At 43.6% G+C, this 19,613-nt stretch overlaps 1 protein-coding gene across 3 annotated transcripts in view; it reads left to right on the top strand.

Annotated features, from left to right (window-relative positions):
- LOC308311398 (rho guanine nucleotide exchange factor 7-like) overlaps positions 1 to 19,248 on the top strand; it is a 36,439-nt gene extending 17,191 nt beyond the window's left edge. Inside the window, exons 6-22 of one of the 3 annotated variants that reach the window (XR_013963652.1) lie at positions 3,518 to 3,600; positions 4,930 to 5,024; positions 6,170 to 6,265; positions 7,457 to 7,579; positions 7,712 to 7,850; positions 9,177 to 9,236; positions 9,552 to 9,698; positions 10,121 to 10,207; positions 10,497 to 10,575; positions 10,736 to 10,866; positions 11,074 to 11,313; positions 12,333 to 12,426; positions 13,528 to 13,617; positions 15,687 to 15,783; positions 15,991 to 16,045; positions 16,800 to 17,344; positions 17,624 to 19,248. Coding sequence is in view for 2 of the 3 variants with exons in the window: in XM_080758083.1 (XP_080614209.1) it covers positions 3,518 to 3,600; positions 4,930 to 5,024; positions 6,170 to 6,265; positions 7,457 to 7,579; positions 7,712 to 7,850; positions 9,177 to 9,236; positions 9,552 to 9,698; positions 10,121 to 10,207; positions 10,497 to 10,575; positions 10,736 to 10,866; positions 11,074 to 11,313; positions 12,333 to 12,426; positions 13,528 to 13,617; positions 15,687 to 15,783; positions 15,991 to 16,045; positions 16,800 to 16,922 (1,739 nt within the window). In the remaining variant the exon portion in view is untranslated. Of the gene's footprint in view, positions 1 to 3,517; positions 3,601 to 4,929; positions 5,025 to 6,169; positions 6,266 to 7,456; positions 7,580 to 7,711; positions 7,851 to 9,176; positions 9,237 to 9,551; positions 9,699 to 10,120; positions 10,208 to 10,496; positions 10,576 to 10,735; positions 10,867 to 11,073; positions 11,314 to 12,332; positions 12,427 to 13,527; positions 13,618 to 15,686; positions 15,784 to 15,990; positions 16,046 to 16,799 lie in introns of all 3 variants that reach the window. The other 2 variants (XM_080758084.1, XM_080758083.1) reach the window with 2 other exon arrangements.
- Positions 19,249 to 19,613: the final 365 nt, after the last annotated feature.

The following is a 19,613-nucleotide window of genomic DNA, read 5'->3' as shown; positions in this document are numbered from 1 at the left end:
TGAAAACTGTTAGGATTTAGAAGACATTTGTAGAATCGTCCTCGGGTCTAAATGGGTTAATGCGCTTATTTCCTACGGCACATAGTTCTGTGTCTCCTTGGGTATAGTGCTTTGTCCTATTCAGCAGATGGTACAGTAGCTGTGTAGTGTGGCCCTATTTAATTATCAGTTACGCTATCCCTACTGTACTGTAAGTCATATAATTGGTAGACGGGCTGCCCCACATGTGTTTGTGAAACCCTGTGTGGCCGTACGTGTTGCTGGTGGGATGATGGGAGGAAGGAACGGAGGAAGGAAGCTCCACGTAAAGACAAAGACGGGAAGCAGAGTTGGGGGGGGGGGTGGGGGGGGGGAGCAAGCAAGAACTCTTTAGCCCCCTGGCTAGGGACAGAAAACAACTAGTGTAGAGACCCCCAGCTTGACATGCATTTAGGCCCAAGACTCCCGTAAATCTTTTGAGTTACAGATCTGTATGGGTTCATTTGGTTCCTATATCATATGTCGTTTAGCTGCCAGCTGGGGGACCCCTCTGGAACCCTCTCAAACTCCACTTTAAAGATGGAGTGCCACGATTTTTTTCCACCCTAAAACATGATCATCAGGTATTGTTATAATATAAGGAGGAAGAACTTTTTCCAAAATGTGTACAGTATTTGTTAAAATCACGCTTTGGACACGCCCACCAGTTAATGAACTGCTGCACTGCCATGCATTCCTGTGAGACTACAGTACACCAATGGTTCTTAAAGATGGGAGTGCCACAATTTTTGTATTTTTCCAGTTTTTCATGTGTCTATGAGGTGACATTACTTCATTAGACACCCTGGAGTCGTTTTTATGTGCAATGGTGTATTAACTTGTAAGTTTCTTCCTGGAGGCTGAAGTCAAACAGGCCAATGAAATAAACAGACATCACACTATCAGCCCCTACCCTAACCCTTCCTTTATCATAATTCAATTCAATTTCAATTAAATTTTATTATAGTGTCAAATCACAACAAGTTGTCTCAAGACACTTTACAACCAACAAAGATACACCCAGAGCAAGCAATATTGCGACAATGGTAACGAAAAACTCCCCTTTAGGAAGAAACGTCAGGCAGAACCCGACTCTAGGGTGGGTGGCCATCTGCCTCTCGGTCTCGTCCACATCTGGTCCAGGTCGAGCTCTGCGAGGCCGGGTCAAGGTCACACTTCTGGTGGGCTCCATGAAGAGGCCTGATCCACGGTCACACTCGGCAGTCAGTTGGGGGTTAATATTAGAGGTCCACAGAACTGCGACGGGGAGGACGAAAAGAGACTCCGGGGAGAGATTCCCCGGATGTTGGATTAGTGGCAGGCCTTACTGGAGCCTATATAGTGTATATTACAAGTACTGCTGGGAGACAAACCCACACAACAATGTACGACTATGGTATCCAGCTAGACCCGGAGACAAGTCTAGCTATAGGCTTTGTCGTAGAGAAAGGTTTTCAACCTAGTCTTGAATGTGCAGAGCAGCGTGTCAGCCCCACGGACTGAAGCCGGGAGAAGGTTCCACAGCTGAGGTGCCTGGGACCTAAACGCCCTGCCTCCTATTGTAACTTTTGATATTTTTAGGACAGTAAGCATTTTTGCATACTGTAGACGCACTGGTGTTCTATTTGGTTTGTAGGGATCAATGAGATCCTTGAGATATTGTGGTGCCTGACCATTGAGAGCTTTGTAGGTGAGAAGAAGAATTTTGAACTCTATTCTGTATTTGACCGGGAGCCAGTGTAGGGAGGCCAGTGAAGGAGTGATATGGTCTCTTCTTCTGGTACCTGTCAACACACGCGCCGCAGCATTTTGAACTAACTGTAGGCTTTTCAGAGACTTGCCTGGGCAGCCTGATAATAGCGAGTTGCAGTAGTCCAGCCTTGAGGTAACAAATGCGTGGACAAGTTTTTCTGCGTCATTTTTAGCTGTGGGTGCAGCTTCAGTTCAGGTGGATCACCACCCATCACCAGGCAAACCAGGCATACTTAACACACTCACCTTTAGGACCACACATGCATAGCCTAAACATTTTCTCTTAGCCTACTGTCTTTCATTAAATAATTGTGGAGACTGGGTTTAGCCACTAACATGATAATTATAATAATACATCAAATGTATATGGTGCTTTTATCTGACTGTAAGTCGCTCAAACTTCATTGTTACCTAACCAACCTACTCTGGGCATGCAAGAATAGGCAAACATCTACAGTAGGTGCTAGATCTACAAGCTCGCAACAGCCGTTGGTCAGCTACGTTTTGTGAAGACATTTGGTGTAGATTCAAGGGAAGAAAATGAGGGAACCAAGAATAGACCCCTTGGGGGACCACAGTCTACGAAGCATATAGGGTTTACTTGGTTGAACGTTTCATTTTTGATTATGAGATCCTGTCATCTTGAAAACACTCTGCCTTCCTCGTGTCCTCATCATTCCTCGATAACTCTTGTCGTCATTGCTTTACATTCAATCTCCGTAAAGGACCCTGAAGAATTTGACAACGTGCATGGCTCATTAGTGTCTGTCCATGTTCAAAATGTACTGTAATGTAATGTAAGGGCAGCGAGGCATCATGGAGGAGTATGCTTTCGTTTAAAAGTTCCACTGCTGCCGTACTGTATTATCACTGGCATACTGCCGTTATGAAATGTTGTTTAATAAGAGCGAGTCGGACTCGGAGCATTCCTGGCCTTTTCATGTTGATGGGAAGAGATGATCATTCACTTTTATGGCTGCACTGGGACAAGATGAAACATACCATTTTGCCATACTGCTGCCTCTGGGAAAGAATTATTAACGAAACGGAAACTACGATATACATCAGTGGCTGTTTCTGCACTTCTGTGAAATCTATAAAATGGGATACTGTTGTGTATGTAACTGTACAGTACAGATATACCGTGTTTTGACTTTATACCAGCTCAGTGGCACTCAGCACCAAGGGTTGGATTGGAGGGTAAGTCCCTGCGACATACTAGCGTCATGTCCAGGGGGTGTACTTGTACATCAAGCTGCCTCATGCTACAGAAACAGGAGATAGGCTCCTGTCCCTATGGGCCTCATGGCTCGTCAAGGCTTATGCTACTTAGACAAAACCTTGTATTTCCATATTTAAGCTTTTTCACGTTTTTTCATAAACTAATGCTACATCTATGTTTGTCCATAAAGTAATGCTATATCTATTTTAACCACTTGAGCCATATTTTATACTTTGTCGTATTATACAGTGACTGACATGCCCACAATGGGGATGACGAGTTAAAAGTGGTCAAGTCTGTTTCTGGGTTTTTATAAATGCTTAACCAATGAAAAGTATTTACAAGCTTGTGACTCAATAATAATAATTACATTGTATCCATGGGAGCTCACGTTATTTCACGTAGCGGTGTTTTGGTTATACTGTACAAGGTTTCTGCCCAGCGGCGTCCATAAACACATGATGGTCATGTACTGTATGCACAACGCATGTCTGATATTCTGTTCTGCCTTTTTCCTCAACGCAGACCAGCCTGTATCACCCAATGGAGTGAAAAGTCCCCCGAAAGGTTTTGACAACACCATCATCAGTAAGACCTACTACAATGTGGTGAGGATTTTGTGCATGCGTGTGTGGGTGTGGGTGTGGGTGTGTGTGTGTGTGTGGGTGGGTGTGGTCCGTCCAGTACTAGTAGTGGTTTATTTTGGTCCTTTTAAACACATTTAGGCCTGACGTCGAAATAAAAAAAAAGTCTTCTGAATCCTGACAGTTTTCTACGTTTCTATATCAGTGGTGCTCAACCTTTTTCATGTCAAGTACCCCAAAAATGATATGTAATTGGCCGTCGACCCGTTCCAGGGACCTCAAAGCAAAGATTTTAGTTAAAAGCGTTCACTCTGAAATAATATACAGTATATTCAAAGATTTGCGCCACATTTTCATGAAGCTTCAAGAATAGCATATCTAGCGGGGCACTCGGTGCCGTGCCATGAGCTTGTAGATCTGCTATTTTTCAATAGCTAAAGTATAACATAACACGGATAGATGCATACAGTCGAGACTACTACGTCAAAAACGACCCGAAAAGGTGTAGGTTGAAGTCGATGCTAATTTAGCTTAGCCTAGTAAATTTAGTATTGAAGCAAAACGAACACAGAATTAATTGGGCCGTCTGGTTCAAATCCAACCCAGATAATGACCCGGCAGCTGTGTGCAAACGATCAAATGTGTGACATTTGTCTGTCTGTGTGTGTGTGTGTACTGTAAGTAATGTAGGCTGTTTCTTCCATTTCACTGATTTCTGGGCCAACCTCGCCAGAGGGTAGTCTGCTGGTGGTGTGTGTGTGGTGTGTTTCACAGTGGCATTTCAATAATGCAACAAGCCACCACACTGTCCCAATTATGCTGTGCCTTCACTGATTGTACTGTAATACCTACAGACAGACAGACAGACATGCAGACACACACACACACACACACACACACACACACACACACACACACACACACAGATGAACAGATGAAAGGACTTCTGACATGTCCTTTTCTCTCTAATGCTGCCAAAAAACTATAAAACATAAATACAACTAGTATTGGTAGTTAAGTGGATAGAAGTGTTGACCTAATTCCGTGTCCTTCTGTGAACTATTAGCATTCTTTATATTTATTTATGAAGATGGACTATTGTGGGGCATTGAAAAGAGCACCTTTCTGAAAATAGATCAAAATATAAGGCTTAATCTAAAACATCTTTCTGGTCTTTATAGAAATGTATCTTTTAAATCATTCAAGTGGAGACATTTAAGCTATTAATTTTGATTGGGAATTCCATCATTTTTTGTATCAGTTATTTAACTATATGTACATTCTTAGCTTACAGATATATTCAGCAGAACTGGAACTGGTACTTTGATGACATTTATTTTGTATCCGTTTTAGGTCCTGCAAAACATCTTGGAAACCGAGAGTGAATATTCACGAGAACTCCAGAGTCTCCTGGCGTCATATCTGCGCTCCCTTCATCCCACTGACAAGTAGGGATGTCACCATTAGTCACCGTTGGGCGGCTGTGGCTCAGGAGGTAGAGCAGGTCGTCCAATGATCCCTGGGTCGGCGGGTCGAATCCCGGCTCCTCCTCCTGTCCACATGTTGAAGTGTCCTTGGGCAAGACACTGAACCCTACATTGCCTCCAATGAGTCGGTCGGTGTGAGCTCGCCACCGTGAATGTGGGAAGTGGGGACGCTGGCGGCGACTGTTCGCCGCTTCACCTCCCAATGTATGAATGAATGAACCATTGTAAAGCACTTGGAAAAGTGCTATAAAAATGCAATTCATTATTTCAACATTTTGTAACAAGTAAAGTAAAAACATGAATAGTGGACTTAGATCAAGCTGCTCAAAACGTGTCGCACCGCTTGTAGATCTGCTATTTTCAATATTTTTTAATGTTTGAAAATACATTTTAACATGGTAATGATCATGACGATTGTGTAAAAAAAACCCAATTAGGATTATCTCAGATAATTGCTTAGGCGATTATGTAATAATTGTGATGGGTCTGACTGACGTGAATGCATGCGTTTGTGAATATGTATGTGTGCATAATACCATAGATGTATATAAGAAAGCTAGATGAGTCGCCCGCGCTGCTGGCCCATGGAGAGCGACGTCATTATGTGGCGGCCATCTTACTTCGGGGCAGCATAACCTTGTGGGGCATGTACTTTTAAATAACCATAACTTTCTCAATTTACAACCGATTTTCAAATGGTTCGGTTTGCTATAAATGTTAGAGACGTCCACATACTTATATGCTTTTATATGACGTTCAAAAGATAACATTAAGCAGATAAGCATCCGGAATCATAGCCACGTTGATAACGTTTGTAATAAACCAACCAGTTTGTAAATCTGTCAAGATTTGTGGGAGTTATGACTATTTTTGTTTGAGCTGCCATAGATCATACTGTAGTGTACTGTAGCCCCTCAGCAAGATGGCCTCCGGGTGAACTACGTCAGAGACTCCGCCTTGAGCCATCTAGCCTTTATATATGTCTATGCATAATACTGCATTATGTGTGTCTGTCTGACAGAGATTCCATCATAAAACCTCTCTTCTCCCTCTCCCTCTCCTCTCCTCTCCTCTCCTCTCCTCTCCTCTCCTCTCCTCTCCTCTAGGCTGAGCAGTGCAGAAATCACTCATATTCAGGGGAACCTGGAAGAGATCTCCACCTTCCAGCAGATATTGGTTCAGTCCTTGGAGGAACGTACCAAGTCAGTTCGCATCCGCTCTGTTTTTTTCCCCTTTCTCATTCTTTTTGTTTTTCGTTTCCTGTTAACCCGGAACGTGCCACATTTTCACGATTTTTCAAAAATAGCAGACCTACGAGCTTGTAGATCTGCTATTTTTCAATAGCTTAAGTATGACATAATGCTTAACACCAAAATACAGGGATGTGTTTGACAGTTGAAACACCTTTTACAAATGCAAGTGTTGTGATGCAGTAGCAAGCTGCTCCAGTGTTGTTTTTGGCAGCACATTTCTATTTTAGTTTTAGTCAGTCAGTCTCTTGAATAGTTTTCATTTAGTTTTAGTCACATTTTAGTCACCTGGAATGTTTTAGTGTTAGTCTAGTTTTAGTCGACTACATATAAGATTTGACGCGTTGTGAGCTTGTAGATCTTCTATTTTCAGCATGCAACCTAGTGTAAAATGACTTATACTGGATCTCTTGTCCACTAGTCCCTTCCTAACATTTTAGTCTAGTTTATATTCGTCAGCGAAATTGTCAATATATTTTGTCTCAGTTTTAGTCGTCATAGCTTCGTTTTCATTTAGTTTGCATTTTGTGTTTTCGTTAGTGGAAAAAGGTAGTCGACGAGCTTTTTTCGTCTTGGTTTTAGTCGACAAAAACAACACTGCTCAAACACGAGAAATGTGTGAAAACAAGCCAGGCTCCTTCGGGGCGAGAGTTTCACTTCACAGGAACTTGCAGCATTTCTGTGTCCAGTGTGAACCCACAAAGCAGGGCATTGCTGAAAAAGATAATTCATGTTTGGCAAACCTATCATGGATAAGTAAAAAAAACTAAATATTGGGAAGTGTTGTGGCCTTACTAATTCCACAGGCAAAACCATCTCTATGGACTACTCCCAGTTTACATCCTGTTCAGCTAACAATAGAAACAAACAAGCCTATTATGCACAACTCACTAGTTGCATTGGAGCTTAAGACTGTATAGGCAGATGTTGTGGGATACAGTGACCTCTAGTGTTGCTCAATCGAGCAACACTAGTGGACCCAAAGATTTGTGAGACAGTCACCATGGAATATGAACCCTTTGTCCAAGATTTGCAGACGTTTTTCCAGTACCTTGTAATTATTTGTGTCCTTGTATTGTATCGCTTAGTGTATGTGGACATAAATAACTTGTAAATGAAATGTGTGCGTGTGTTGGTGTGTAGACTCTCAGAGTTCCAGCAGCGAATTGGTGGCTTCTTCCTGGGTCTCATGCCACAGATGAAGAGTCTGTACGTGGCGTACTGCTCGAACCACCCCTCAGCTGTTAGCGTGCTCACCCAACACAGGTAACACTTGACTTAACCTAACCACTTGAATGAACCCTAGCATCCCGCCCTATTCTGGACATGTCATAGTAGCTAAACATCAAGCGCAAATTGCAGATCTACAAGTGTGCGTGTGTGCATTATGTGTTGCAGTGAGTACCTGGGGGAGTACATGGAATCCAAGGGGGCGTCCAGTCCAGGTATCCTGACTCTGACCACTGGTCTCAGTAAACCGTTCACCCGACTGGACCGTTACCCCACCCTGCTGAAGGAGCTGGAGAGACACATGGAGGTCTGTCTGTCTGTCTGTCTGTTGAGTCAAAAGGACAAGGAAACTGAGTTGTGTCCAAGGACACAACTCAGTTTCCTTGTCCTTTGGAGTGAACTAGGAAAGAACTTTACAGTTGTAAACCGTTGGCGTCTTTGGGGTTGAACTTGACTACTGAAAGAACTTAAAGCTTCTTCTCTCTCTCGTTTCTGTTTGTTTGTGTGGCCTTTTAAAGTCTTCAGGTGCACTTTTTTTTTGTCAAATATGTTTTTATTGAACAGATTATACATTATTACAAACATTATGATATGAAATACTTTTATGAAACAAAATTAAAAAATTAAAAATAAAGACAAAAAAGATAAAGAAATCCCTTAACCCTCCCACCCATACTGCTCAGTGACACTGCATACTATATAATAAGATGATAGAAAGCTCATGGAAAACATCTGAAAAGAAAATGGCGTACAGTCAACCATATCAATGGTATCCTGTCTATTAATCGTTTCTACTCAGGTAATGGACAAGGGGCAGCCAAACCTTATCAAACTGTCTCTCCCTTTTTCTCAGGAAATACCTTATTCTCTCAAGATGAAGTGTACTAGTCTAGTCTTCAGGTGCTCTTAATGAGCAGCAGCCATTTTGTGTTGCACTTTGGGAAGTGTAGTTTTTTTTAGATGCCAAGCAAGAACTCCACTACTGAGTTTTGACTCAAATAATGAACGATGGGGTGGAATTGGATTCCAGCTGACTTTGATCCTTGAGTCTAATGTCCGTCTGCATGACTCTGCAGACGAGTCTGCAGTCTCGCAGTGGTACGACTGCACTGTTTGCTGAAAAGTTGAATACTTGAACTCAAACCCAAACCTCCTCCTCCGGCGCTGTCCGCTAACGCCATCATATACCTCTTCCGAAGCGATCATATTTTATATGCGCGGTAGTGACGATTTAGTATTGAGCTCCTAAACATCGGCGCGTTGTTCAATCCACCTCAATCTGAGCCGCAATTCCCGAGAAAAACTGAGGTAAAGATCTCATAGCATTGTACATCTTGAGGGCAAAACACAGCTAGCTGAGCATTGCCTAGCGACCGGGAGCCCCGCTTTACGGTAAAATATTAGTGAGACGATTATGAATTAACAAAATGCCCCAAAACACGTTAAAGGCATTTTTGGCGACCATGGGATTTCACGAAAAACTCGTTAATTAAGTCTTTGACGGTCAATGAGTAAACTTTTATGCTTGTCTAAATGCACCTCAGGTATCATGAAAATCGATGGTTTTGCAGGTGAAGTTTCTAGGGACATTGGGATGTTTTCTGCATGTTTCTAATGTCTCATCTCATCACAGGACCATCACCCTGACAGGACAGACCTACACGCCTCGATGACAGCCTTCAAAAGCCTTGCTGTAAGAAACGCACATCATTGGCCATGTTGGGACAGTAACTGCTCTTTCTCTCTCTCTCTCTCTCTCTCTCTCTCTCTCTCTTTCTCTCTCTCCCTTTCTTTCTCTCTTGTAGGCACACATACAACTGTCTCACAAGTCTCAATCACTAGAAAAGAGTCTTTGACTTTGTCCAATATATAAAAAAAAACAAAACATGCCACTTATTATAAATGTTATTTTACTGTCGCAGAGACATCAGACGAGGCGGGTAGCGTTTTTGTGTCCACAGTTAACTGTATATGTTTGTTTTATTATTATTATGTTGCTCGTCTCCAGGCTCAGTGCCAGGAAGTGAGGAAGAGGAAGGAACTGGAGCTGCAGATCCTCACCGAGCCAATCAGAAACTGGGAGGGCGATGACATCAGAAACCTGGGCCCTGTTCTCCACATGTCCCAGACCAGTGTTCACACACAGAGCTGTCCGGTAGACCACTCTTATTATGCTATGCACACTGTTACACTATGTATGCTAATTTATATTTCACTCTATATGCTTACTCTATTGTCAACTGAAAATAATGATAAATTAAGAGCTGGACGTGGCTTTTACTGTAATAAGTATTTGTTATGCAGTGGAGGGTAACTTTTACTTAAAGCGGAGCTATCCAACATTTTAATGAATGAAATGTAATTTTCTTATGCAATTGGCGTTGTTGTATTTTGTCTCCCTGCTCGTCTATTGAGACATTTGGTTCGTGTCAAAGGTCACAAATTTTGGCTTGATGCTCAATATTCAATGTATCCCCTGAGCAAGCAGATCTAATTATTAGCAGATCTCTATTAGGTCGATGGTAAAACAAATTAGAAGAGGAACAAACTTATTCTGAGGTGTTTGTGTCTCTCCAGGAGAGGAGTGAGCGATACCTCCTCCTCTTCTCTCACACGCTGCTCATGATCTCGGCCAGCTCCAGGATGAGTGGATTCATCTATCAGGTACACACACACACACACACACACACACACACACACACACACACACACACACACACACACACACACACACACACACACACACACACTGTCCATCTTTCTGTGTCCCTGACGCTTGCCCATTTTCCCGGAATTTTCCCCCCAGTGAGGGGTGGGAGGAGCTGGGAAGGAGCAATCTATTATAACCTATGAATTATGAATTACGACAGCCTAAGTACAAATATAATTTATGAAAAGGCTACTACAGCGCCCCTGACACCGTCCATGCATGCTTCTGTTTGTCCCCCTACAGGGGAGACTTCCTCTGTCTGGAATGCTCATCTCCAGACTGGAGGACGGAGAGAACATGAAGAATGCCTTTGAGATATCTGGTACGCTTCTGTGTTTAGCAACTGTCTTCTCACCTCAACAGAGAGGCATTCGGCTACAAACTAATAGTGGAGATAACTGGTGATTTGCTTGCTTGTTGTCATGCAATGTGTGTGTGTGTGTGTGTGTGTGCGTGCATGCATGTGCGTGTGTTTTCTGCAGGTGGTCAAGGTGAGCGGACACAGGTGGTTTGCAGTACTCAGCAGGACCTCCAGGATTGGCTGGACCTTCTCACCAAACACACACACACTACAGCCACGCATGCACCTAAACACCAGTCTGTGTGCAACACAGTGAGTACACTCCACTTGTGCACCAACACTCAACTCAACAATTATGCGGTCAGTCCGTGTCAGTCAGTCAGAACCATCGGGTAACCATTATGTTTTTCAAACCGTAACATCAGTTAATATGGATTTCAACCCTCCCTTCATTTCTCCCAACTATCCGGTCTCTCCTCCCGTCTCCCTTTCGTGTCTCTTCCTCCCCACCCCACCCAGCTACCCTCCCACCCAGCCACCCCCTACAGACATTCCGAATCTCAGCGCGGGGTCAGTGGGGGGTCGTTCTACCACACCCTCCCCCACCCGTCCTCCTTCAGCGCGACCCCAGGCGGCGCCGGCGCTAACCCCGTGTGGAGCCAACCCCTGGAGCCCCCCAGCACCCCGAAACCCTGGAGCCTGAGCTGTCTGAGGCCCGCGCCCCCGCTCCGGCCCTCTGCCGCCCTCTGCTTCAAGGAGGTACGACGGCAACGCATGTGAATGATGGAAGGATGAAATGTGTGTGAATTTAATCAAACAGTCCTTTTGCTGGGAAGGAACCCAAGTGATAGTGATGCACGATACTGTAATATTTGCTCAAATCAATTGTTATAGATTAAATACAAATCAACCGAAAAATGTCAAATAACAACCACTCTAGAGTCGTAGAATTGACTAAGTTACCAGTTTTCATGTAAAAGGTGAGCCAGCTATAAGACCATTAAAAAAAGGACATGGATAGATGTGGGTCACATTTGATTGTGAGTTCTTTGCAGGTCAGGGATGAGGTGTCATTATCACTACTAGGTTGGCGGGGAATACGAATAAGTTTGTTGGCTAAATGAGTTATCTTGAAACATTTTATCTTATTGCTGACTTAAGCATTATGAAAAAAACCAAAAAAAACAGATGGCACCATACAGAAAGCGACGGTACAGGAGGAGAAGACGATGGGATCAGCGAGGCAGGTGTTTTAGTTTACGGATGGCTGTAAGTCTCAAGTACTTAAACATTTAAACCCTATGCCTTGTTGATTGGAGTCCCCCGCGGTGCGTTAATGTGACGCATGCTGAGCTTGTAGATCTACTATTTTTGCTGACTATTTGCCCCCAGAATAGGGACGCTAGGCTTCAAGTACAGTAGATAGTCTCCAATTGTCCTAAATTTGTGTTAAAGTGTGGACAAATAAATATTCCCTTCCTGCTCCCCAAGCTTTGCTCTACACAAGTCCAAATACGCTTTTGCTCAGCCATAGGCCGTCCAGCAGAGTATTTTGCATCCCTTTGGCCATTTCAATTGCACAATAATTCAAAGTTGCACGGGAGGCTTTAGAGTACATGTCCTCGCACAAACAACAATGCAATTCACAACTTCGCAATCCACAAATCAATTACACGCAGAGCATACACTGCACCTGCAGATTACGCGCACACACACACGCGTACACACACGCGTACACACATGCACACGCACTGTGAGTCCTGTCTCCCTGTGTATAGGATATGAGTAAGAGTCCGAAGAACATGAAGAAGCTGCTTCCAAAGAGAAAACCGGAGAGGAAGCCCTCAGAGGAAGACTTCTCTGTGAGGAAGAGTATGTACCACACACACACACACACACACACACACACACACACACACACACACACTCACACAGTCTACAATGTTATTCATACAGAGTGACTTGAAAAATGTGAGGTCAAAGTAAGCATAGACATATAAACGTAGTCGCCCTTTCTGGCTCTGAGGCGCGTGTCACAATTGAAGGCACAATTTTTCCCGACATTCCTTGCAAAGCATTTGCCTTCAATGAGCGATTCCGCGTGCGTAACATAAGTCCCCGGAAAAGACGCGCTGTGATTGGCCAGTAGTCACTTGAGTGACAGCGAGAGACATGGAGGAGCCGCATGCAGTGACGTCACTCGGGCGGCGGCGCAGCATGCCTTCAGCACTTCTAAATAAGAAAGCTGCGGAGAACTGTTGCTTTGTGTTCACTCTTTAATGTTTTCTGTTAGTAATCCCCCCCTGGCTCTGATGTTGTATTAATAACTTTGTTGTTTGTGTTTGTTGTGTTTGTCTTGTTTCGTATTGTAATGTATTGTCATGACTGTTATAAAGATTTGTTAAAAAAAAAAAAAGCCTCCAGCACTGCACTTCCGCTTGACTTCCTGCCTTCATTGTTAGACATGTCGCTCCAATGAACTGCAGCGACCAGTGAGGCATCTATTCTTTTTTTATATCTATGAAAGTAAGTGGCATGAACTCTACTCAACCAATGGTATGAGGTCGGGTACATGGAGTGCTAAGAAAACAAATGCTACACCGACGGGTGTGTATACAGTGAGTCGGAGCGCACTGCGCATGCTTGCTTATATTTGAGCAAATTCAGAGCAGAGGGGAAACTTAAAGTGCATCACAATCATTTTGTTTTTGGATGATTTAAGTAAGGTGAAAAGTTAATCATGTGCGCATTACAAAGCCTTACAAATTGGAATCAATTTCCCGTCATGGCAATTCTCAAACGAAAATGAAATGCAGCTTAAAAAATCTTGATTTTGCTCAACCAAAGTTCCGTTAGCAACAGGGACAGCAGGGATGACAATTAGACGGCTTATGTTGATACACACGTCACTAATGCAACACAACAACACACTTTGTCCCTCTCATCCCATACGTGCTCCATCGTTCTCCCCAGGTACAGCTGCTCTGGAGGAGGATGCTCAGATTCTCAAGGTGATCGAGGCCTACTGCACCAGTGCTAAGACGCGGCAGACACTTAACTCCAGTGAGTGCACACTCGTACACATGCATGAACCCACACACACGCACGCGCGCGCACACACACACACACACACACACACACACTCTCTCTCTGGGCTGTATTTTGCGTGTCTTAAGTACCAGGTCTTATTCCCTAACTTGAGTAAACTAAAGACCTGGAGGCGTGATCAATGCCATTTGGCTATTCTGAGTGGCCAAAGAGCATTGATCACGCCTCCAGGTCAGGTCAGGGAATAAGACCTGGTACTTAAGACACGCAAAATACAGCCCTCTGTCTCTAACATGGTGCTACTGTAGCTAGTGTAATGCTAACAACCATTGTTTTTCTCTGCACTAACAGTGTTTTCTGTCTCCCTCTCTTCTCTGTAATTATGTCCCCTTTGTTTTCCCTCCTCCTAATCCATCCATCCATTCATTCCTTTATTCATTTGGCTCCTTTTTTCCTGCTTTTTAAACTTTTTAAATCCTCCTTCACATTGTCTCCACCTCTCTGTTTTTCGAATACATTCGTGTCAAACTGTTTATTTATTTATTTCACTGACCTCTCTCCCGACACCATTTTGTTTGGTCGCCCCTCATCATCATCATCATCTTGCACGCCCAACTAACTCGGTCCCAACACAACTCCCCCCCCCCCCAACACCCCCTTATCCAATCCAAATTGGTTTGACCCACACCACCCTCCATCTGTTTGTAAACCCCTGTAAACTGCTGTTCACCCCCAACCAAACCTGCACATTATGGTCTGTCCCGAAACCCCACCCACCGCCCATTCAAAATGGATTTTGGTTATTATTATTATTTTGCTCCGCCCCATTCCTCGTTGCTCATTGGCTCGCAGCCTGGCTGGGGACGGACCTCATGCACAACCACGTGCTAGCCGACGCCCATCTCACTGTCCCCTTGGACGCCGCCACCGCCGCTGGCTACTCCAGCAACCCGCCCACGTGTTCAGACCAATCCGAAGACTCGGATTATGACAGTATCTGGAACGCCCATAGTTCCAGGACCGCCTCTGTTTCTCGTAAGGCATCACAGTCCCCGACCCGCAAGTCCCAATCCCTCCCTCCCTCCGACCAGTAGTGTACTGTGTGCTGTGTAGTGTGTACCCCTTTTGGTGTTTTAAGCAATATGCTATACTTTAGCTATTGGAAAATAGAAGATCTAGAGCTTCGGAGCTTGTAGTTCTGCTATTTTTGAAAAAACTGTGGCGCACATTTTTAACCCAAATCTTTGCTTCTGGGGGGTCCCTAGAACTACATATTTTCAGATTGGGGTCATTGACATGGAAAAGGTTGAGGACCACTCCCATAGAAACATAACGTTTTTTTTTAATCGGCCTCTGGTCTAAATGGGTTAATAATGGCTCCGTGGTGTGAAAAGCCACATTTTGCATCGCCACGAAAATAGCTGATCTACAAGCTCACAGCGTACAGTGAGCTTTTAGATAGGCTATTTTTGACTGTGACCTGCTGCTGTGTGTTCAGACATCTTTGTGTGCGTGTCGTGACTCGTGACATACACAAAGATGTTCCCCTGTAAGCACAGTGTGTACTTGTGAAAGTGCATGGATCCCTCTGTCTAACATGTAGTATACCCTCATGATGCACACGTGTGTGAGTGCGTGCCGTACGTGCAAAGCCAAACGTGTGTTCACACACGTGGTATAGTGCAATCCAACTGGTGTGTGTGTGTGTGCATATTGTAGAGCTACTTTCAAAATGACTAGCTGAACAAGATCTACCCGCCCCAAAAGATATGGTCCCATTGCTGAAAATAGCAGTACTGGGCGTTACACATAAGACGACACACTTGGGAATGGGAAATAGAGAGAGGAACATTGGTACTGTAGTTGTTATTTTTGTGTACAACTTTGTAATGCTACTGATGTTTGCGTCATTGATCGATGTCCCCCAGGGATCTATACTAGGCGCCCTCCTTTTCCCCCCCCTCCATGCCGAATCTCTTGGTGGTTAACAAATGGACAGCGGTGTCCTGGTTGAGCGCATGCCATTGTGACGTACCTCGCATAACGCCTTGACCTGTACGGGTTCCTTCGTGCGCCCCCTGCAGGGTCGAGCAGGAAGGACGTGCACATGCTGTTCCCTGAAGAGGAGAAGATCATCGTGGAGGAGATCAGGAGCAACGGACAGACCGTGGTGGAGGAGAGGTGTGTGTGTGTGTGTGTGTGTGTGTGTGTGTGTGTGTGTGTGTGTAAGCAATAGATTTCTGCACAATCACCTGTTAAGTTCGTAATTATTTGTTGATTCATTTATTAATTCCTGTATTATTTGTGCTGTGTGAGAAAGCACAACGGGCCGTTATCGTTGTGTGGAACTGGAGATTGAAGGCAGAGTGGTTTCTCTTCCCCACACAGGAGCCTGGTGGACACTGTCTACAGTCTGAAGGACGAGCTGCTGGAACTCAAACAGGTATTGCGTGGCTTTGTTTTTGCTCAATATTCAAAGATTTGTGCCGCAATTTCACGATTTTTCTAAAATAGCAGACCTACAAGCTCGTAGCCTATGTATGCGCTTGTAGATCTGCTATTTTCTAATAGCTAAAGTGTAACATAATGCTTAGTTAAAACACCAAAAGGGATCTGCAGCCGACCTCAGCTTTGCTGCAGAACATGTTTCTTATATTTGTTTTTGTGACAGTTTGAAGGTACTGTAATGATCAATGAAAGACGAGTGTAAAATACTGGAGCAGGAGATGAAAGTGAAAGTGTTATTATAGATTATTATATATTTACACAGCCATTGATTATTGTCAGAGGTTGGTTAGTGAGGACGACGACGGATAGCCTGGTGGAACCACTCCCCTTGCTGGTCAACATTTGCATTCTGACCAGAAGGGAGTCTCTCGGGCAGAGACGATGTACACCGGACCAATTCTGTCCAGAGCGATATGCGGCCGCTAGAGGCGGGATCAACGCGAGACTCATGACATATTGAAGCTGTGCCACAGCGCAAATGTAAACACAACCCAACAAAGACAACTCAAAATGATTATGGAGATATCAGATTTTTGTCCCGCTGCTTCCGGGTCTCATCGTTTCTGCTTGAGAGAGCCCATGGATGCGTGCCCTCGACCTCGCCCACTTCCTCTTATTGGTTGTGTTCATATATTCATATTTCAGCTCAGAGATCTTTCTCTTTTTTTTGCTTTAATCCCTGCTCCCAGGACAACAAGAGGATGAGGAGGACATTGGAAGAAGAGCAGAGGGCGAGGAAGGAGTTGGAGAGGATGATCAGGAGAGTTCTGAAGAGCATGAATGACCCCTCCTGGGATGAGACCAACCTCTGAGAGAGAGAGAGTTAAGAGAAATGGAGGCATGAACAGAAAGTTCATGCGAGAGTGAAAGAGGTGCACTCCAGTTTCAGGTGATGATCACCTCATCACCTAAATCTGAAGTATAAATGAATAGGCCTTGAGAGAGAGTGACGTGCAGAACATTCTGAAAACAAAGACGAGACCAAATCTAACCTTTTTATTAATGACCACACATACCGTTGAACGGACACTGGCCTCTGACCTTTGAACCTGCAAACTGACTTCGGGGGACCAAAATGGAAACACCAGCCAACAACTGAAGCCATTGCCAACTGACCACAAAGCTGTGAAAGTATACGCACCACTAGCCGTGATCGATGTCACTTCCCGCAGCGATGGGGATCATGGAAAGATCCGCCATATTGACAACATCTTGTTTTGTCAGCACTCAGCAGGTGAGACTTTTACATGAAATCAAATTCAGTAGCATTTAGAAACGGCTGGTACAATGTCTTCTATGCATTTGATTTATTGAATAAGTGTTTTTTAAATTTAATTCGTGAATTATTTATTAATTCATTAACTGGCTAATCAATACAGTATCCCATAGCCTCAGTGCTAGTGAAAATGTCGTGGCACTTTCATGACCCCAGATACATTATTGTATTGTATAATTGCATAACTAACTAGCTTAACTATAATACTGGTTGCTTGTTGATATTTGAAATCTACAGTGAAGATGGTTTTCCAGCATTTACTGTACCTACATTCACTGCCGTGTATTCTGCTCTGTCTGCAGTCTGCGGCAAAGCGGGTAACCGAGGTTCCTTTGTTTCATCTTGTCCATCAGCCACAACATGCTTCTGGCAATTTCATTTGAGGGACTGTCTTTTGTTTCAAGGGTGAAGGCTTGATACTTTTCCATGCTGGATTTCACGTACCATAATTTCTTGCAATAACTCAAAAGTCTGTGGCCAGACAGACCTCATCGGTTGGAGGTTGATGAGGACGATCATGTGGAGGTGAGCAAATCAGTCATTGCAAACCTCGGCTCGGGAGCATTCCGATTTCAAGGATAACCATTCCGTCATGATATATAGAGAAATGGCCTTATCGTGCTGAAGTCGCATTACCTACCTTCCAAGTGGGACTTCTCATAGAAACCACTATCCAAGCATTAGAACAACCAAGTAGTAAACGACAGGGACGATGCTGTCAGTGTATGGAAGTGCTCCGTTGACATTTTAAACATGCTTCTCAGTTTGAGACGAGAAACAATACTTTTTGCTGCCAACCCTTTAACATTGATCCTTGGCTTACTGTTTGAAAGAGTAAGATGTCCCCATTGTGGCAATAATTCAGAATGGCCTTGTGTCTCATAACAGGTGAAAGAGTCACCAGGGTGTCCCCTGGTGCTTTATCTGTCCAAAAATCGAGTTAGGAAATTCTCTTGATAGTCCGTAATAAACCGTTTGTGGTGTTTTCTTGCTCTCCTTACTTACTTTGAGCGATTTACAGTACGGTAATACATCGAGATCATGTAGATTATAAGTTTATCTATTAGAAAAGCCATTGTACTCTCTTGTTTCCAGGTCCACAATGTTGATAATGTTTCTAAATGTATTGTGTCTGAGGGTGACACTAGTTGTCAACATCCCTCACTATGGCTATGGCTGTGTTTGTCTTGAGGATTATTTGCTGTTCAGAGAGATTTTGCTTTAAAGATCAAAAGTGAACTCTGTGGCACTTGTCACGTTCACCTGCAAAGAAAATCTGGACAGGAGGAAATGTCCAGGAGCTTCTTGTCAGGAGCCCTTGATGTTGATCGAATATATTACATGAAAGCAAATGGAAAATGGAAGCCAGAATCAAGAACCCTGTGGAAAATATGTATTCTTGCTCATGTTGATGCACATTCCCCAATTATATTGTGAAAAGACCAAAATCCACACAATCACTGTCAAATCCCCCCCCCTCATCCCTCTATGATTTTGAACATTTTAACATTCAGGTTTGAACTGTGTTTTTATATTTGTAATTATGTTTGCATAGATTTTTTTTATGTTTGATTTTCTACAGGTTGTGATCACATTTTATTTGTACAGTATAAAAGCAAACGCTGGTATTTCAAAAGATTATCAGCACACATGCCTTGGAATAGAGAAAACATAGCTCTTATTTGCTGACCTGTCTGATGTTATGCTTCTTTGTTTTCTCCTGAATGCACTAAGTGATGATGGAAGAAAAGACTATACACTTACTGTGTCCGGCATTTCAGCTAATTGGCCTGTTTAATTATTTAAATGAACTTGACTGATGAAACTTCCTGTGTAGTGTCAGATAAAGATTATGATGATTACATCTCCCCCTCTTATTTATTTCACCTGTCTCTTAACTCAATGTGGATGTGAAATAAATACACATCACGTTGCATCTCAATGACTTTTGTTCTTTGGACGCTTCAAGCAAGTTAAGCAACCACATGACCCACATAGCTTCACTATTTTGGGAAAGTCCTCTCCGAAAATGGCAGCTTACAACGTGTTGCGATGCATTGTGAGCTTGTAGATCGGCTATTTTCGGGGAAGAATTATGGAAGGAAGGTGTGGAGGAGGAAAAAATGGGGGGTGGGCCGCAGGCTAGAGCAGGGGTGATGGGTCAACAAAGTAGGCTATATAGATTTTTTTCATTTTCTTCTGAACCTACTGTATGTTACAGGGCAGG

This window comes from Protomyctophum bolini, assembly GCF_963924005.1.
Source record: "Protomyctophum bolini genome assembly, chromosome: 24".
NCBI classification, from domain to species: Eukaryota; Metazoa; Chordata; class Actinopteri; order Myctophiformes; family Myctophidae; genus Protomyctophum; species Protomyctophum bolini.
This window is presented reverse-complemented; position numbering and strand designations above follow the sequence as displayed.